This window comes from Talpa occidentalis, unplaced genomic scaffold (genome assembly GCF_014898055.3).
Source record: "Talpa occidentalis isolate TD23 unplaced genomic scaffold, MPIMG_talOcc4v2.1 talOcc4.6, whole genome shotgun sequence".
NCBI lineage: Eukaryota > Metazoa > Chordata > Mammalia > Eulipotyphla > Talpidae > Talpa > Talpa occidentalis.
The window spans coordinates 304,775-320,596 of NW_023604972.1; the positions used below are offsets into that span (position 1 = coordinate 304,775).

At 70.5% G+C, this 15,822-nt stretch overlaps 1 protein-coding gene and 1 long non-coding RNA gene across 2 annotated transcripts; both read right to left on the reverse strand.

Annotated features, from left to right (window-relative positions):
- Nucleotides 1–329: 329 nt before the first annotated feature.
- On the reverse strand, nucleotides 330–3,781 carry NKX1-1 (NK1 homeobox 1). The gene is given in 3 exon segments (XM_037529049.1): nucleotides 330–872; nucleotides 875–1,167; nucleotides 3,328–3,781. Coding segments are annotated over 3 exon segments (1,290 nt in total).
- Nucleotides 3,782–5,535: 1,754 nt separating this feature from the next.
- Nucleotides 5,536–7,148, reverse strand: LOC119261132 (uncharacterized). The gene is made up of 3 exons (XR_005128938.2): nucleotides 6,985–7,148; nucleotides 6,590–6,785; nucleotides 5,536–5,562 (listed from the first exon to the last, which is right to left on the reverse strand). It is a non-coding gene; the product is annotated as an uncharacterized LOC119261132 (long non-coding RNA).
- Nucleotides 7,149–15,822: the final 8,674 nt, after the last annotated feature.

Genomic DNA, 15,822 nt, shown 5'->3' on the forward strand with positions numbered 1-15,822 from the left:
CTCCCTCCCCGCTGGGGGCTGCGGGCCGCGGTGCCGGCCCGACCCAGCTCCGCGTGGGGGCAGCGGCGGCCGCGGGCTCCCCGACCGCGTCGGCCGGCCCCGCGGATCCCCCCCCGCGCCCCCAGCCCGCGGGAGGGCCCGGCGCGGTCGGCGGGGCGGCGGGGCGGAGCCCGCGGCGGGCGCACCCGGGGCGCGAGGCGGGCGGCGCGGAGCGAGACGGGGCGCGGCCTGCGGCGCTTTATTGACTGAGTCCGGCTCGGCGCCGCCTCCGAGGGGCGCGCCGCGGGCCGCCGGCCGCGTACAGAGTCCGTCTCTCCCGGAGCCCGCGCTCAGAGGTGCGGCGCGTAGAAGGCGGGGGCGCCGTAGGGCTGCGAGCCCAGCACGAAGGGCGAGAGCACCGCGGGGCTCGGCAGGAAGGGCAGCTGCGCCGCGCACACCAGCCCGCCGGGGCCGTGCGCCGGGTACCCGGCCGGGCCGTGCATGGCGAGCGGCGCGCCCATGGGCGGCGACGGGCTGAGCGGGCTGAGGCCGCCGGGCAGCCCCGCGCCGGGCCCCGCGCCGGGCCCCGCGGCCCCGCCGCCGCCGGTCGGCGCGCTCGTGTCGGCGCCCGGGTTCTGCTTCTTCCACTTGGTGCGGCGGTTCTGGAACCAGATCTTCACCTGCGTCTCGGTGAGGCTGAGCGACAGCGCCAGGTTGAGGCGCTCGCACACCGACAGGTAGCGCGTGGCCTTGAACTTGTTCTCCAGCGCCACGAGCTGCTCGTAGGTGAAGGCGGTGCGCGCGCGCCGCGGCTTCCCGGACTTGGGGTCGGCGCCCGTGCGCTTCCGCTTGGGCTTGGCCGCCGCGCCCGGCGGGGCCGTCCCCGCGCCCCCGCAGGCGCCGCCGCCGTCCCCGGCGGGCCCGCGGCTCCGGGCGAGCCCTCGCGAGGCCCGGGCAGCGCCATGTCGTCCGCGGCGCCGGGGGGCGCGTCGCCCTCGGCCGCGCCGGGGCAGCCCGACCCGCGGGCCCCGAGGCCGCCGCCGCCCCGCGCGTCCCCCGCCGCGGGCGCCTCGTCCTCGTCCTCCGGGTCGGGCGCCTCGTCCCCGCTGCCGGCGCTCGGGCTGCGGCCGCCTCCGCTGCTGTAGCCGTCGGCCTCGGCCTCGTCCGCCTGGAAGGGGTCGCCGGCGCCTGCGGTGGGGCGGGCGGGAGGGAGCACAGCACAGTTAGGACGCGGCGCCGCCCCCGGCCGCCGGCCGCGCCCTCGCGCCCCGCGCCCTCCCGCCCCCCGGCCGCCGGCCCCGCGCCCTCCCGGCCCTGCGCCCTTGCGCCCCGCGCCCTCGCGCCCCGCGCCCTCCCGCCCCGCGCCCTCCCGCCCCGCGCCCTCGCGCCCCGCGCCCTCCCGCCCCCGGCCGCCGGCCCCGCGCCCTCCCGGCCCCGCGCCCTCGCGCCCCGCGCCCTCCGGCCCCCGCGCCCTCGCGCCCGCGCCCTCCCGCCCCCCGGCCGCCCCCGCGCCCTCCCGCCCCGGCCGCCGGCCCCCGCGCCTCCCGGCCCCGCGCCCTCCCGCCCCGCGCCCTCCGGCCCGCGCCCTCGCGCCCCGCGCCCTCCCGCCCCGCGCCCTCCGGCCCTGCGCCCCGCGCCCTCCCGTCCCGCGCCCTCCCGGCCCTGCGCCCTCCCGTCCCGCGCCCTCCCGGCCCCGCGCGCCTCCCCGTCCACCCGCCGGGCCGCGGCCGCGTGGCGCGCAGGGTGCTCGCCAGTGGAAGCGCGATCGATGTGTGGGGCAGATACAAACTTAATTAAACTCATTGTGTGTAATGTACAAACTAGTTAACGGCCATTTAATTTATTTCGGCGTATATTACCCTCCGATTACAGCAGGGCTGCGGGCGGCCAATTACTGGCTGAAAGGCCTGGGCTGGGGCGGGAGCCCGCGGGGGGCTCGCTGCGAAGCCCAGCCCCGCCTCAGCGCCCCGCCCTGGGCTGCAGGCCCGGCAGGGCAGGCCGGCTCCATCGGGGAGCCGGGGCCCAGCAGACCCGAGCCCACAGGGTGAGCATCCCGCCCCAACAGGCCTGGTCTGGGCACCAGCCGCGTCCTCCAGGCGCCGTGGAAGCTGCATTTTGAGCCTCAGCAATTTGGAAGAAAGTACCAGTCTTGGGCAGGACCTGGGGGGACATTGGCAGCCCCCACCCCACAGGTGATCTCCGGCCGGGAGAGAAGCGGAGGCAGAGCCCAACGCAGCACCGGGCCGGGCCGGTCCCAAGGCCTCCCGCCGTTGTCAGCAAGAACTTGGGGGAATAAACGAAATTTCCTCGGGGGTATGAGCAGAGGGTGCGGGGAGATAGGCAGAGTGGAGGGCATCTCCCCCCAGCCCTGGGGCCCTGCCCTCCCGCCTCTGCCCTGCCCAGGGGTGGGTGAAGAGGGCGACCTGCCTGCTCCCTCCCCGACCCGCTAGAGGCAGGGCCTTCCACGTGGGATGGCCCCCAGCTGGCGCCCCGGTGCTGGGGCTCCCTCCTGCCCCCTGGGTCTCTCCAGTCCCCTGCTGGCCTCTCTCCCTCCTCCCACCCTGGAGACGCTGGACCAGGTGCCCAAAAGACCCCGGCCCAGTCCTGCCGGCGCCTCTCCGGTTTCTGCGCCACGAGGCCTCCAAGTTGGAGGGCGGCCGGGGGAGGGGGCACCGAAAGCAATCAGGAGCCGGTCGAATGCAATCCTCGATCAATGGCGGCCCCTAATAAGTGTAATAGGTTTTAATCGAGTAATTATCCGAATTTTGACCCTATAATTTAGATGTTCGGGGGGAGTTTGCAAGGTGCTTGAAAGAGATATGCACGCTGCGGTAATGGGATATCGACCGGGCCGGGGGCGCGGGCCGCCCCATTACCAGCCGCTTTCCGCCGCTAAGCACATTTCCCCGCAACTGTAATCGAAGGGATTTAATTGTTTTTCCAGAGATAACCAGCGTTTTGTCACAATTAGTCTGATTTGTCAAAAAAAAAAAAAGGAGGGGCGGGAGGGAGGCCTCGGGCCTGCGGCGGCGCGGGGGCGGCCGCGGGGGGCCGCGACCCCTCGGGCAGCAGCCGCCCTCCAGCGGGGAGCCCCGGGCGGGCAGGCCCGGCCCGCGGGAGCCGTCCGGGGGGCGCGGGGCGCGGGGGGCCCGGAGTCCGGGTCGGGCGGCGCCGGCGAGCGTCGCGCGCCAGCCCCGCGCGCTGCGAACTTTGCGCCGCCTGTCGGCGCGGGCGGCGGGGCCGGGGCCGGGGCCGGGGCCGGGGCCGGGGCCGCGGGCGCGGGCGCGGGTCGTGCCCCGGGGGCGGCCGGCTCTCCCCGGCCCCGCGGCGGCGGCGCGCTCTACTCACGCGGCGGCTCGGCTCCGGGGGCCGCTCCGGGTCCTGCGGCGCCGGCGAGGGCGCGGCGCTCCGGCTCCTCCGCGCGCGGCGGGCGTCCGGGGGCGGCGGGCGCGGGGGCGCAGGGGGCGCAGGCGGCGGGGGCCAGGGGGCCCAGCAGCACGCAGCGGCGTCTTCTGCTGTTGAACTTGTTGGGGTCCAGGATGTCCAGCACCGAGAAGGAGGTGGGGCGCGGCGGCGGGCCGGGCCGGGCCGCTCCGGCAGCCTCCGGCGCCGCGGGCACCGTGTCGCTGGCCGCCAGCGGCGGGGCCGCGGCGCGGGGGAAGGCGGGCGGCTCCGCGCGCCCGTCCATGGCGTCCCGGGCGGCGGCGGCGGGCGCGGGCGGCGCGGGCCCCGGGCCGGGCCCCGGCGGCGCTGGCGGCAGCGCGGGGCCGTCCGCGGAGGCCGCGGGGCCGCTGGCGCTCATGCCGGCCTCCCGCCGCTGCGGCCGCGCGGCTACTGCGCTCCCATCCCCGCGGCCCTGGCGCCGCCGCGCGGCCTCGCGGCCCGGGGCTCGGCGGGCTCCCCGCGCTCGGCCGCTGCTGCCGGGGGCTGCTCCGCCGCCTCAGGCGCCCGGCGCGCCCGGCCCGCGCATTTATGGCGGCCCCGCGGCGGCGCCCACGCGCCCACCCGCCGCACACACGTGCGCCCGCCGCCGGCCGCGGGGCGCCGCCGCCCTCGTTAGCGCGCGCGCCTAATTGGCTGCGGACGGCCGGGCGGAGGAGGCGGGCCCCGCGCGGACACACGGACGGAGCCCCGGGCCGACCGACAGACGCGCCGCCCGCACCGCGCGCCGCCCGCCCGCGAGCGCCTCGGCCAACGGGCGCCCGCCTCCCGGGCGGGGGAGGGGGCCCGGCTTTTAAATAATTGCGGGAGCAGCCGGCGGGGCCCGCGGGGGCCGGGCGCGCGGGGGCGCGGGCGCGGGGGCGGGCGGGGGACCCTCGCCTCGCCGCTGGCGTCTCGCGCGGCCCCGGCGGCTGGGGCGGGCGGGGCGCGCGGGCCACTCCCGGAGGGTCGCCGCCGCCGTCGGGGGGCTCCTCTCTCGGGGTCTCCGCCCCGGCACCCCGCCCGCCTCTGGACCGTCAGGTCTGGGTCCGACCCGGGCCCCGCCGTCGCGCGCTGGAGCGAGACGGAAACGAGAGGCCGAGCGGCTCCCACCCGCCCTCCAGCGGGGCCGCAGTTTCGTGGGGAGGGCCGGGGCGCATCGGCGCCCGCACTCTCCGAGCGGGGGGAGTGGGCGGCCGCCCCGCCCGCGCCGCGAGCGAGAAGCGCCTGCCCGGGTCTTTATTCCGCACGTCCGCCCCCTGCCGCGCCGCTTGCCCGGGGCCTCGGGGGAAGCCCGGCTCCGGGGCGGGCCGCGACGGCCCGGGCGCGCGCCCTCCCTCCCCAGGCGCGCCCCGGAGCCCGCGGCGCGGGGGGACCCGGGTGGAGGCGCGCCGGGAGCGCGCGGCGGGGGGGTGCGCGCGTGCACGGGGGCTGCGCGCCGCTCGCGCTGCGGTCCCGGGAGCCGCTCCTCGCGCAAGGACCGGCCCTTTGCAATTACCGCGGGCAATGATCCTTTGGAAGCAGAAATTAAAAGTTGGGAGAAATAATGGGGGACCGATCGGCTGTAATTTGGGCCCAGCTTGGACCTGCTGAGCCTCCGGGAGGCCGGGACTGGGGTGGGGGGACCTCCCCTCCCCCGCGTGCTGGTCCGTCCCGAGATTCTAATCAGAGCCACAACGCTGTGTCCTTCCTTGCCAGGACTTGATTATTCTTTATCTTTAAATTATAAATCACCTCGGGGGAAGGAGGGTGGATAATCTCTCATCACAGGGAGGTAATTATCTCCTTCCCGCCCCCATCTTCCTGGAGGGACTCTCTCACCCCATCCCCCGCTAAGTTTGAACACAGATGTGCACACCCCACTCACGCACACTCACACCGTTCACACGCACACACCACGTAGATATGCAGGTCTGCGCGGGAGCACCTGGGCCCAGCTTGGTGCCCACAGATGCACTTACACCTGCAGGGGGGGCTGCTGCCCCTGGGTCAGTGCAGGCTTTGGGGGCTCTGGGTGTCGGTCTCGGTGGGTGCCGCAGCGCACCACCCTCCGCGCACTCGGGGCTCCACGCCACCGAGGGTCTGTCCCCCGCCACGGGCAGCCGGCGAGGTGCAGATGCAGCAGGCATCCGCAGCCTCCCCCACCCCTTGCGCTCCAGGGCCCTGCGGGTGAGAAGAGCGTGCGTCACCCACGACCCTCAGGAACAGACATCGGCATCTGGAGCGCAGCGTTGTGTTGGCTGCACAGCGCGCATCGTCCTCATCAAATGTCACAACTGCGACCTCGCGGGGCACCCGGCACGCTGGCCTTTGGGACTGGTGGCTTAGACCAAGCCCTGGGGCTGCCCTGCAGTTTGGGGGTCAAAGCTTCTGCTCCCTGGTCCTTCCCTCCCCCCCTGCCCTGCAACACTCCTAGTGGGGGCTGCGGTCTGGGCCGGAGCAGGGCCAGCAAGGCGGGGTGAGGGGCCTCAGAGCTGCCTGGGACTTCCAGCCACTCTCAAGGGAGGGGATGACATGTGCCAACAGGCTCAGCGAGGAGAGGGCATGCCCACCCCTTCCCTGTCTTTACAGAGCAGCTCCAGTCACAGAGTGCACAGGCCTCTTCTCCCAGACACCCACACACCCCCTGCCCCTGCCCAGCCTCAGCCCAGAGTGTCTGGGGCTATAAAGACGTCTTTTCACTCCTAATCACAATTGATTGTCAATTAGACCCTCATTTGTGCAATCTTTGCCCATCTGCCATAACGGGTTATCTCCAAGCCACCGGCTTCACTTGCAGGGCCCCAGGTGGGCACTGACAGGTGAAATCAGAGCCTGGGAAGGGGATGCCTCTGCCTCCCCGGGGGCAGGAGTCGCCCTTCCTTGCCAAGCCCCAGCCGCTGCACATGAGTTGGGACCAGAGGGGCCGCTGATGGTCTTGGGCGGGGGAGCAGCCAAGACAGGAGCCAAGCGAGCAAGGGCAGAAACGGGGGGAGGGGCGGGCGGCAGATCTTAGAAGAGGACCAGGAAAGGGATGGGGACCGCAGAAGTGAGACCGTGGTGGGGAGGGGGGCTTGAGCAGCATGGGGGAGAATTGAGCCCTTTCCAGTACACGACTGGTGTCCCCTCCCCATTGGTTTTGGGGGACAGAGGACCCCTGCTGCTAGCTCATCTTGTGTGGACGAAGCCCCTCAATGTTGTCCCCTGTCACCTGCGGGGGCTGGATTCCATGTGACTTCTAGGGTCCACGCGCCCTCGCTGCCTGGGTCGTGGTGACATTGGTCTCTGTATGGGAGCGGCTTGGGGCCTCTCTTCTCTCGCACCTGGACAGCCTTGCTGGACAGCGGGGTGCACTTTCCATGTTTTCCTCGTGCAAGAAACACCCCACACCAGACCGCCTGAGGCACCTGCAGGGCAGGGACCCCGTCCCCATCTGCGAATTAGTGTTTCCATCCTCGGATTGGCCCGTCTCGTTGCTAGCGGGGCTGCGGGGGGGGGGGGACGCCCGCCTGTGACCTGTGGGAAGGACGCGGGGGCAGAGGTGGAGGGTGGGGACGGCGGCGCCTGCGGTGCTTCCCGTCACTCACCGCTCCCCCTTTTGCTCACCCAGAGCTGGGGGAACGAGTGGGAAGCTTCCGCTTGCTGCTCCTTCATCCATTCTCTCCGCGTGTCCCTGCCTGAGGTCCTCCTGACTCTTAGAGAGAGGGAGTCTCGTGCCCGGGACACAACAGAAGAGGGGGCAGAGCTGCCCACTGTCTGCAGAGCCCCACAGCCTTGCCCCCCAGAGCCCCGCCCGCGCTGGCCGCCGCCCGCCCGCCCGCCCGCCCGCCGGCCGCAGGGAGTCTTCAGCACCGCGGGCAGAGCCAGGGCGCCGCCCCGGCCGGCAGGACCACGGACAGCGCCGCGGGCCCGCGCCCAGCACCGCGGACAGCTCCCCGCGCCCCGCCCCGCGCCCCGCCCCGCGCCCCGCTGCTCCGACATCCGGTCCCGCCCCGGCTCTATCCCCCAACTTCGGACACCCCAGAGGAGGAAGGGGGCCAGGCTGCGCGTGCCTTGTGGAGTCCTGGGCACCTGGCTCAGGCCGGCCCGCAGCCCGTCCACTCGCCACGTCGGAGCCAGCAGCTGCCACAGCGCTGGGGCCGCCCCTGTTGGGCTGAAGCCCCCCGATTCGTGAGAGAGCTGCCGCGGCCAGGGCGAGAAGCAGCAGCCCAGGGGTTCAGTCAGCGGTGCAGGGGTGAGCTCTAAATCCCTTAAACCTAGAAACAGCCACCAAAGGCCAGCAGTGGGCCGCCTTGCGCTGGTTCTCCGGTTCTGAGGGTGGAGGGTGGGCGGCTGCTCCCAGGGCTGTTAGGATGGGAAAGGGTGGGGCACCTTTTGGGGGGTAAACTGCTGGGGAGGGTGCTCAGCACCCCCCAGCAGGCCCGCGGTGGAGCTTTGATGAGAACTTTGGCCCCTGGTGCCAGCGTTTCCACGCGCTGCACGACAGCCCGAAGTCCAGGTGGGCACCCCTGTCCCCCACACTGCTCCTTGCCCCCCAGCCTCTGCCCACCACTGGTCCATCTTGGAGAGGCAGTAAGTAGGGGCGCCCAGTGTTGACCCTGCCGGGGCTGCCAGCGTCCAGGCCTGCTGGGAAAGCCCCATTCGATCAGAAATGCCACAGACGGGCCAATTCAGCCACCGCCCTCCCTTCACGCTCCCGCCCCACCATGGGGACGTGTCCTGCCACCCCCAGAGGGCTGGGCCCTGCGCCGAGGTGGTCTCACTGCGCTTCTGCTCCTCTGTGGACGCAACTCTCCAGAGAGTCCCTGAGCTCTGGCCCAGCCAGGTGGAGCCGGACTGGAGCCGGCTGGGGGAGCCCTGGCTGAAGCGGTCCTGGAACCCGAGTCAGCCCGTCCTCTGCTCCGGCCTGTCCCCAGCTCTGCTGCCTCCCGTCTCCTGCAGTGACGGTGCCGGTCCGCCCGCTCTCCGCGGCCTCTTCCCGGGTCTCCGGTGCCCTCCCCCCTCCCCCCCTCCCTGCAGGGGCCCTCCCGCCGCCATCATACCCGGCAGGGCCTGGGGCAGGGCCAGGGGGCGAGGTAGGCCCGGCTCTTGACCACCGCGACCTGGGGGGAAGCAGAGACGGTGGCGGCAGGTCTGGGAGACTGGGGTGTGGGAGGGGCGCTCGGGACGTGAGAAGCCGTGTCCGAAAAGAAGGGGCATAAGGTGGTGGGACTTTGGGGTGAGAGCCAGACACCCGCCCCGCAGAGGGGCCTGGTTCGGGCGGGGCTGCGCAGGCACACAGGGCGCCGGCGCTGAGGTTGTCCGGGCGGCGCCAGCTCCACTCTCACCGGGGCTGCAGGGCGGCTGGGCCGGGAGGGCCGTGGGGGGCGCGCCGTGAGCTTGACCGGTCAGGCCTCCCGCCGCCGTCACCACGCGCGGGTGGGGGCGAGAGGCTGGGGAGACTCTCGGGGGCTCCGGGAGCGGTTCCGGCGCTGGGGGCGCGTGCGCGGGGGGCTGTGCGCGGTGGACACGCGGGCGCCGGGGAGTCCGTCTGGGGTGTGTGTGTCTGTCTGGCCGGCTGGGGCCCAGGGGTCTGGCTCCCCGCGCTGGGCTCCGGGGGGCGGGGCGGGGGGCGCGGTCTCGGCCCGGCTCCGCCCCTCGGCCCGGAGGAGCCGCCGCAGCCCCGCGGGCCCGCCCCCCCGCCCCCCCCCCGCGCCCGCGCCCCCTGCGCCCCGCGCCCGCGCCCCGCGCCCGCGCTGCTCCCTTTATTCCCCGCTCTGCGGCCGAGGCGTGCGGCGGCAGCAGCAGAGAAAGGAGCCGCGAGGCCCACGGCGCGGGCGGCGGTTTAACGATTTCAAATGAGCGCGCTGGGCGAGGCCTGACAGTCCCGGGGCGGCAGCTGACGGCTAAAATTACCCCGAATCAATATTCTCGCCGGGTGTCCCGCGCTGATAAGCGCCGCCAAGACAATGTTGACTATTAAAGTCGACAGCTTGAGATATTACACTATTAGTTATGCTATTTTTAATAATCTATAATATTTGGGCTATAATTAATTAATTATACGGGTCAGATAGTATCTAGAGCTGGAAGGAGGTCTGAAGGGCCTGTGACGGCGGTAATGAGAAAGGAGAAATCTCATCCGGGACAGGTGCGGGCCGAGCCGGCCGCCGGGGCCGCGGGGCGGTGGGCGCGGCTCCCAGCGGCTCCGCGCCGGGCGGGCACCTGCCGGCCGCACCTGGCCCCTGGCGGCCCGGGCGCCGGAGCTGTCCTGTCTGCGCCGCAGCGAGGGCCTGGCCAGGGGCTCGTTGACCTCTGGGCCACCCTGACCCCGACCCCGTCCCCCTGGCGGCGGGGCCTCCTGCCCAGACAGACCCAGCAGGCCCGCCCCAGGGCCCCTGCGCGGCTGTGCCGCCCTGCCAGGGCCCCGGCTGCGCTCCCCGGCGCTGAGGGCAGGAGGGCAGGAGGCCTTCCCGCGAGAGCTGGGCCCGGCGGCCGGTGGGAGCCCCGGCACACGGCCCGCCCTGCGGCTGCCACCGCTGCCCTTTTCCGGGGCGCCCTCTGGAGAGGCAGCCCCTCCCTCGCTGGGGCCTCCTCCAAAGCCGGTGCAGACGCTGCCAGGGCTCAGGCCTGCAGGCGCCCGAAGGGTGGGGGGTGCCCGGGCGGGGGCTAAGTCCTCCGGCGAGTGACTCTGACCCTCGGGGAACCTCCCGTCACCCAGGCTGGCCTGCCCCTCCTCGGGGCGTGGCTGCCCTGAGCCCGCGACCGTCTGGGGATTTAGAAACCCTGACGAGACCAGAGCGCAGCTGGCAGCATCCTGTGCCGCGCCCGGGCCGTGTCCCTGCCTGAGGCCCGCGGCCGCGGCTGAGCTCCCCGGCCGGAGTGCGCCTCCATCCTCAGGCAGGGGCCACCCCTGGGCAGCTTGCTCCACCTGGAGCCTCCTGGGACAACAGGGCTTTGCCCACCCTGCTCCCCCCACGTCCCAGAATGAGCCCAGGGGACTCGCCCACGGGGGTGTTTCCCAAGGTTTGAATTAAGGCCAAGTGCCCGGCGGCCCTAATGAACCTCGGAGGCCAGCACCCCGCAGAGCGGGCTCCCGAGAGCAGCTCAGCGCCTCGGAGAGTGGACGGACGGGCACTGGTCGCAGGGGAGGCCAGGCAGAGCCAGTCACTCTGGGAACCATATTACCGCGTGTCCATGCGGCCTGCAAGAGCCAGCCCAGCCTCACCAGCCCCAGCCCCACCGGAGCCCAGCCCCACCCCGCCCAGCCTCTGCCCAACCCAGGCTTGCCCTGCCCCAGCCCAGCCCAGCCCAGCCTCTGTCCAGCCCAGCCCAGCCCAGCCTCTGTCCAGCCCAGCCCAGCCCAGCCCAGCCCAGCCCCAGCCTCTGTCCAGCCCCAGCCTCTGTCCAGCTCCAGCCCAGCCCAGCCCAGCCCCGCCCCACCCCTTCCCAGACCCGCCCCTTCCCGGCCGTCTCCGTCTCCGGGTGGGTCTCCAGGACCCGCTGCAGGGAGATGGGCGGTGCCCAGGCCCAGGGCAGCCTCCCTCTGTCGGGCCAAAGTCCAGGTTTTCTCTGTGTTTGCTGTAGGTTAATAGCATTTTTCTTTTATTTATTTATTTATTTATTTATTTATTTATTTATTTATTTATTTTCACATCGTTGTTCATTTTTATTTATTTATTTATTTTTTTAAATAGAGGCATATTTTATTTATTTGTTTGTTTGTTTGTTTTTTTTGTTTATACAAGCACTGGGTACAGTCAGAAGCGCGGGAGGGTGAGAGGATTCACCAGAGCCAGAGCGGGGAGCAGAGCAGGCAGAAGGACCGAAGCACACTGCTGAGGGGAGCAGCGGGCCGCAGGAGAGGTCTGCGCGCCATGCGGGACCCTCCTCTGGTGGCCGGGGAGCAGCCGGGGATCGAACCGGCGCCGCAGAGGCCGCGGGCAGCTTCGCAACCCAGCGCTCAACCGCTGCGCCACCGGGGAGGCCCCATTGTTCATTTTTAAACGGCATTTGCTTCTCCCACCCCTTCAGTGCAGTCCCCTTAGAGTTTCCTTCCCCAAGGCCCCGGGGCGCCGTCACCTCAGTCCCCCGTGCTCCCCGCTCCGGGGGCTCCCCTCCTCCCTGCAGGGTGTCTGTGGTATGCTGTGACCGGTTTTGCTGTGTTGTGTTTTGTGCTGTAAAACCTGGAACAACCTGGAACAACCTCTCACATGCCTGAGAGCAGGTGACTGGACCAGGACGATGCGGCGCGTGTACAGACACAGCGGAACGTCCTCGGCCATCAAGACCAGACAAGCTCATGCCGCTCGCAGCAACGTAGGTGGATCTGGAAGGAGTGATGCTCGGGGGAATAAGCCAGAAGGAAAAAGAAAAATTTCGGATGGTCTCGCCACAGCAGGGCTAGCGGGACCCCAGAAGACATCTGCACTTGTCTTTCTTTTAAAGGAAAGGGCGGGCGGCCCAGGCCCGGACGGGAAGGCCGAGGGGGCGGCCCGGAGGGGCGTCCCCCGCGGGACCAGGGCCCAGGAGCGGGGTCATGTGGGGCTGCGGGCACCAGGGTCCTGGGGAGATGGGTGGGGGCGGCCGGGGAACGAGGGGTGTGGGGCTCTCACACCCAGGAGGGAGCCCGTTCATTCACCGGCCCAAGCTGCTGCATCTGCCGCGGGTGTTTCCTCCACACTTGGGCGGCGGCTTCGTCCTGCCCTGCCCGTCTGTGGGGCTGGGATCCCGCTGCGGACACGGTGCGGGGCAGGCGAGGTCTGCTGCTCTTCGGGCATTTGGCAGGAGGGGGCAGGTCAGTGGCCTTGGGGAGCGGCGGATGCTGGTGCAGACGCCCCCTCTCACCTCTCAGGGGCTGCGCTTGGCCGGCCTGGGCTCTGGGGCTTCTCCGTCTGACCGCCCTGTGGTTCTGCCCACCCCTGCCGATGCGGGCCTCTGTCCCGTGCCACTGACCCCCCGCCTGACCCCGGGGAGTGCCGATTTGGGTCATGTGCGTGTTTCCAGAGAGTTGTCTGGTCTTTTATTATAAATCTGCAGGAGCTCGCGGCAGCGCTGGGTTGGGCTGTGCTCCAGGCCCAGACCCAGCCTCTCCCTCGCCTGAGCCCACCCTTCAGCCTCGCCTGCGGTGCTGGGGCGGCGTGTCCGCTGTCCTTCCGTTGCTCTGCCTCTGGCTTTGTGTCCAAGCTGCCAGTGTCCGTCTGAGACCATGAAGGTTTGCTTCTGTTTTCTCCTGAGCGTCTTACAGCTCCAGTTCCCGCTGGGTCTCCGCGGGGGTCCTGGGTGCTGTGTGTGGTGTGAGGGAGGGCTCGCGCCCGGCCTTGCTCCAGAGGCCCTTCCTCGCCCTTGGAGGCATCTTAGCCCCTTGTTGAGACGCAGCGGTGCACACACACCTTCTGCTTCCGGGCTGCTTTCCGGCCGACGGCGGGGGGCCTGGGGGCCGCTGTGCAGACACCTGCTGCCTCGCCTCGCACTTTGAAATGGGAATGGGGCGTCTCTGCCTTACCCTTCTGGTTGGGCTGCTCCGGGTCGTTGGCAATTCCAGCCATTCCGGGCCGGTCGGTCACTCTGCAGAGACGCCGGGCAGCCGGGGGTTCTGAGGGGCCCGTGGCCGAGCCCGGCTCACGCATGATGCTCAGGGCGCAGGTCTGGCAGCTCCTTATTTAAAATTATTCCAACTAGGGCCTCCCCTGGTAGCGCAGCAGCAGTTGAGCACTGGGCTGCGAAGCTGCCCGCAGCCTCTGCAGCGCCGGTTCGATCCCCGGCCGCCAGTGAGGGTCCCACATGGCGCGCAGACCTCTCCTGCCGCCCACTGCTCCCCTCAGCAGTGTCCTTCGTCAGTCTGCCTGCTCTGCTCCCCGCTCTGGCTCTGGTGAATCCTCTCACCCTCCCGCGCTTCTGACTGTGCCCAGTGCTTGTGTAAATAAATAAATAAATCTTAAAAAAATAATAAAATAAAATAAATTTATTCCAACGAGTCTTGTTCTTGGCCGATGCTATTGCAAAGAGAATTGTTTCCTTAATTTCATTTTCAGATGCTTTATTAAGATTACAGTTTTAAACTTCATTTCTTTGATTTGTAATTTCATCCTTTTTCTCTCCTGCTAAACTCTTGTTCCCAATGACACGAGGTGATTTCTTGCTGCTCCATCCCACGAGCGCTTTGAAATATCCAGGCGGCGTCCACACCCGCGGCAGGGCCGCACTGGCCCGGCTCCCGCTTGTCCCGAGCGGGCCCCGCTGCGCAGACACAGCCGCGACGGGCCGGGGGAAGAACTGTTTCTGCTTCGCGGCCGAGTCCCTTCTTTCCGGCACCTTCACTTCTCTGGGGGTCGCTTTTCTCCTTATGTAACTTTTCCGCGCAGCGACCCCCACGGCCCAGCGTCAGGCAGGCGGGGCCACGCTGGCCACAGCTGCCGCCCACAGCTGCCGCCCACGTCCCCTCCCCTGCAGGCGGCCTCTTAGGGCCCACGGGCTTTGTTCCGCGTCACCACTCTGTGGAAATAGCACAGGGGCCCCCCGCCACGGGCCCGGCGCCCACCCCCCACCCCCCGGGGCCAGCACCCGCCCCCCCCCACCCCGCCGGCCGCTCCTCGGGGCCCTGCCGGGTCGGGCTGCCTGCCGAGCAGGACCGCCCCTCCGTCCGGGGACAGGGGCTCGCGGGTGGCCAGTCGGGGCAGAGGCAAGCCCTGGACGCTCACAAAGTGGACGGCTGGACAAAGCGAACACAAGGGGGCTGGGCGGACGCAGCGGCTGCGAGGGCTGCGGGGCCAGCCGGGCCGTCTGACTTGGGTGTTTCGTTTGCTTGGGGCCCCCCGTGGCCCGGCATCTTCACTCTGGAAGTCGCCCAGGACCTGCTCTACCCCCAGCTCTGTCTGGACCCTCCTGGGGACCCGGGCTGTTCACTCCGCCCTGCGGATTGGGCCCCGTGCCGCCCGGCACAGTGGACCCTGTTCTGGGGACAGTCTCCCCGGGGGGCAGCAGATGCAGCCTCTTAGGGTGCCCCCGAGTCAAAGGGGGTGAAGGACCCCCTTCCCAACGCTGGTGGGTGGGCAGAGAGCTGAGGGTCTGGAGAAAGGAGGGCGGGAGCAGGGGCGCGGATGGACACCCGCCCTCCCCTGCCCTCCTGCAGGGGCAGGGTCTGAGGAGCGCCCTGGGCTGGCGGGCAGGACACGGGAGGGACGTGGGAGGGACGGGGCTCTGGGCGGGGCTGGGGTGCTCCGCTGTGTGTGTGGGGGGACCCCTCCCAGGCTGGGAGTCACCCGCAGCCTCCCAGGCTCTCACTATTGTTAATTAAGACTGTCTCCATTACGGGGCTAATTAACAATTAGCATAAACATAATTAGCGGGGCTGACATTTAACTCGTAACATTGTTGAAATCATTTTCGGAAGCGCCCAGCGTCCATCAGCGGGCAGGCCCCGGGCCACTTTGTCATGTAAATTAAATGACATTTGCGCGGTGTCTCCGGAGAGTCGGAGAGTCGCCCTGGGTCCCTGCCGGAGCCGGCGGGGAGGCCTCTCAGCAAGCTCTGGGAAACCCGCACGCCAGGGGGACACTGGCACCCCAAATTGAGCCTCCTGTGGGAGGTGCCTTAGAGGTCTCTGCCCGCCCAGGCCCCTGGCCCTGCGGGGGACCCTCCCCAGCTTCCCTGAGGGCCCCCCCCCACCCAGAAGGCCGGGGGTTGACAAATGCCCATTCCAGGGCCCTCCGGCACACCAGCTCTGAGCCCTCCCAGGGCTGCTGTCCAGAGAGGGTGGGGCCCGAGGCGCCACGAGCTGCCCGGCTCCCCCCCACCCCCCCACCCCCATCCTCCTGGACGCCCAAGCTCCGGCCCCGATGGCCTGACACCCCGCCTCAGCAGCCCCGCCTGCAGGGCAGCCCCTGTCTGGACTCAGCCCGTCGCCCCGGGCACGGGGGTGGGGGGGGGGTGGTGTGGCCGTGAGCACCCCTGGCCTCCCGGAGCGGAGCGCGCCCCTCACCTGCCCTCTCTGGGGTGGGGCGCAGTTCTGAGCCCCCCTCTGCCCCGGGGCCGCTGGGCCCGGGGCCGCGCCTGGTGTCCTCTTGGCCCGCCGCTCATCGCCGTCCCGCCGTCCTGCCGCCCCCTCGCGCTGCCCACCCGTCCCTCGCTCCTCTGCTCGCCTGGGGGAGCGCCCCGCCCCCAAGGCTCCAGCCTGCGCCGCCCCGGACCAAGCGGGCGGAGACCTGGCCCCCGTCCCTGCCGTCCACGCGGCCTCCTGGCGCCTGCCCCGAGGGTGGTGTCCACCCAGGGGGAGGCTGTGCCCGCGTGGCCAGCACCTCCCGCCCAGGCGCCGCTCTGCGCCCCGCGCCCACGTCGCGGCCGAGCTGGCTGTTAAGTGCTTGTCAGAGCCCACAGGCCCGCGGCTCCATAAAGTCCCCGAGAATTATAGGAGCGCCGGCCGCATAACTCACCGCACAGTAGATTTAACCTGGCGGCCAGTAATTC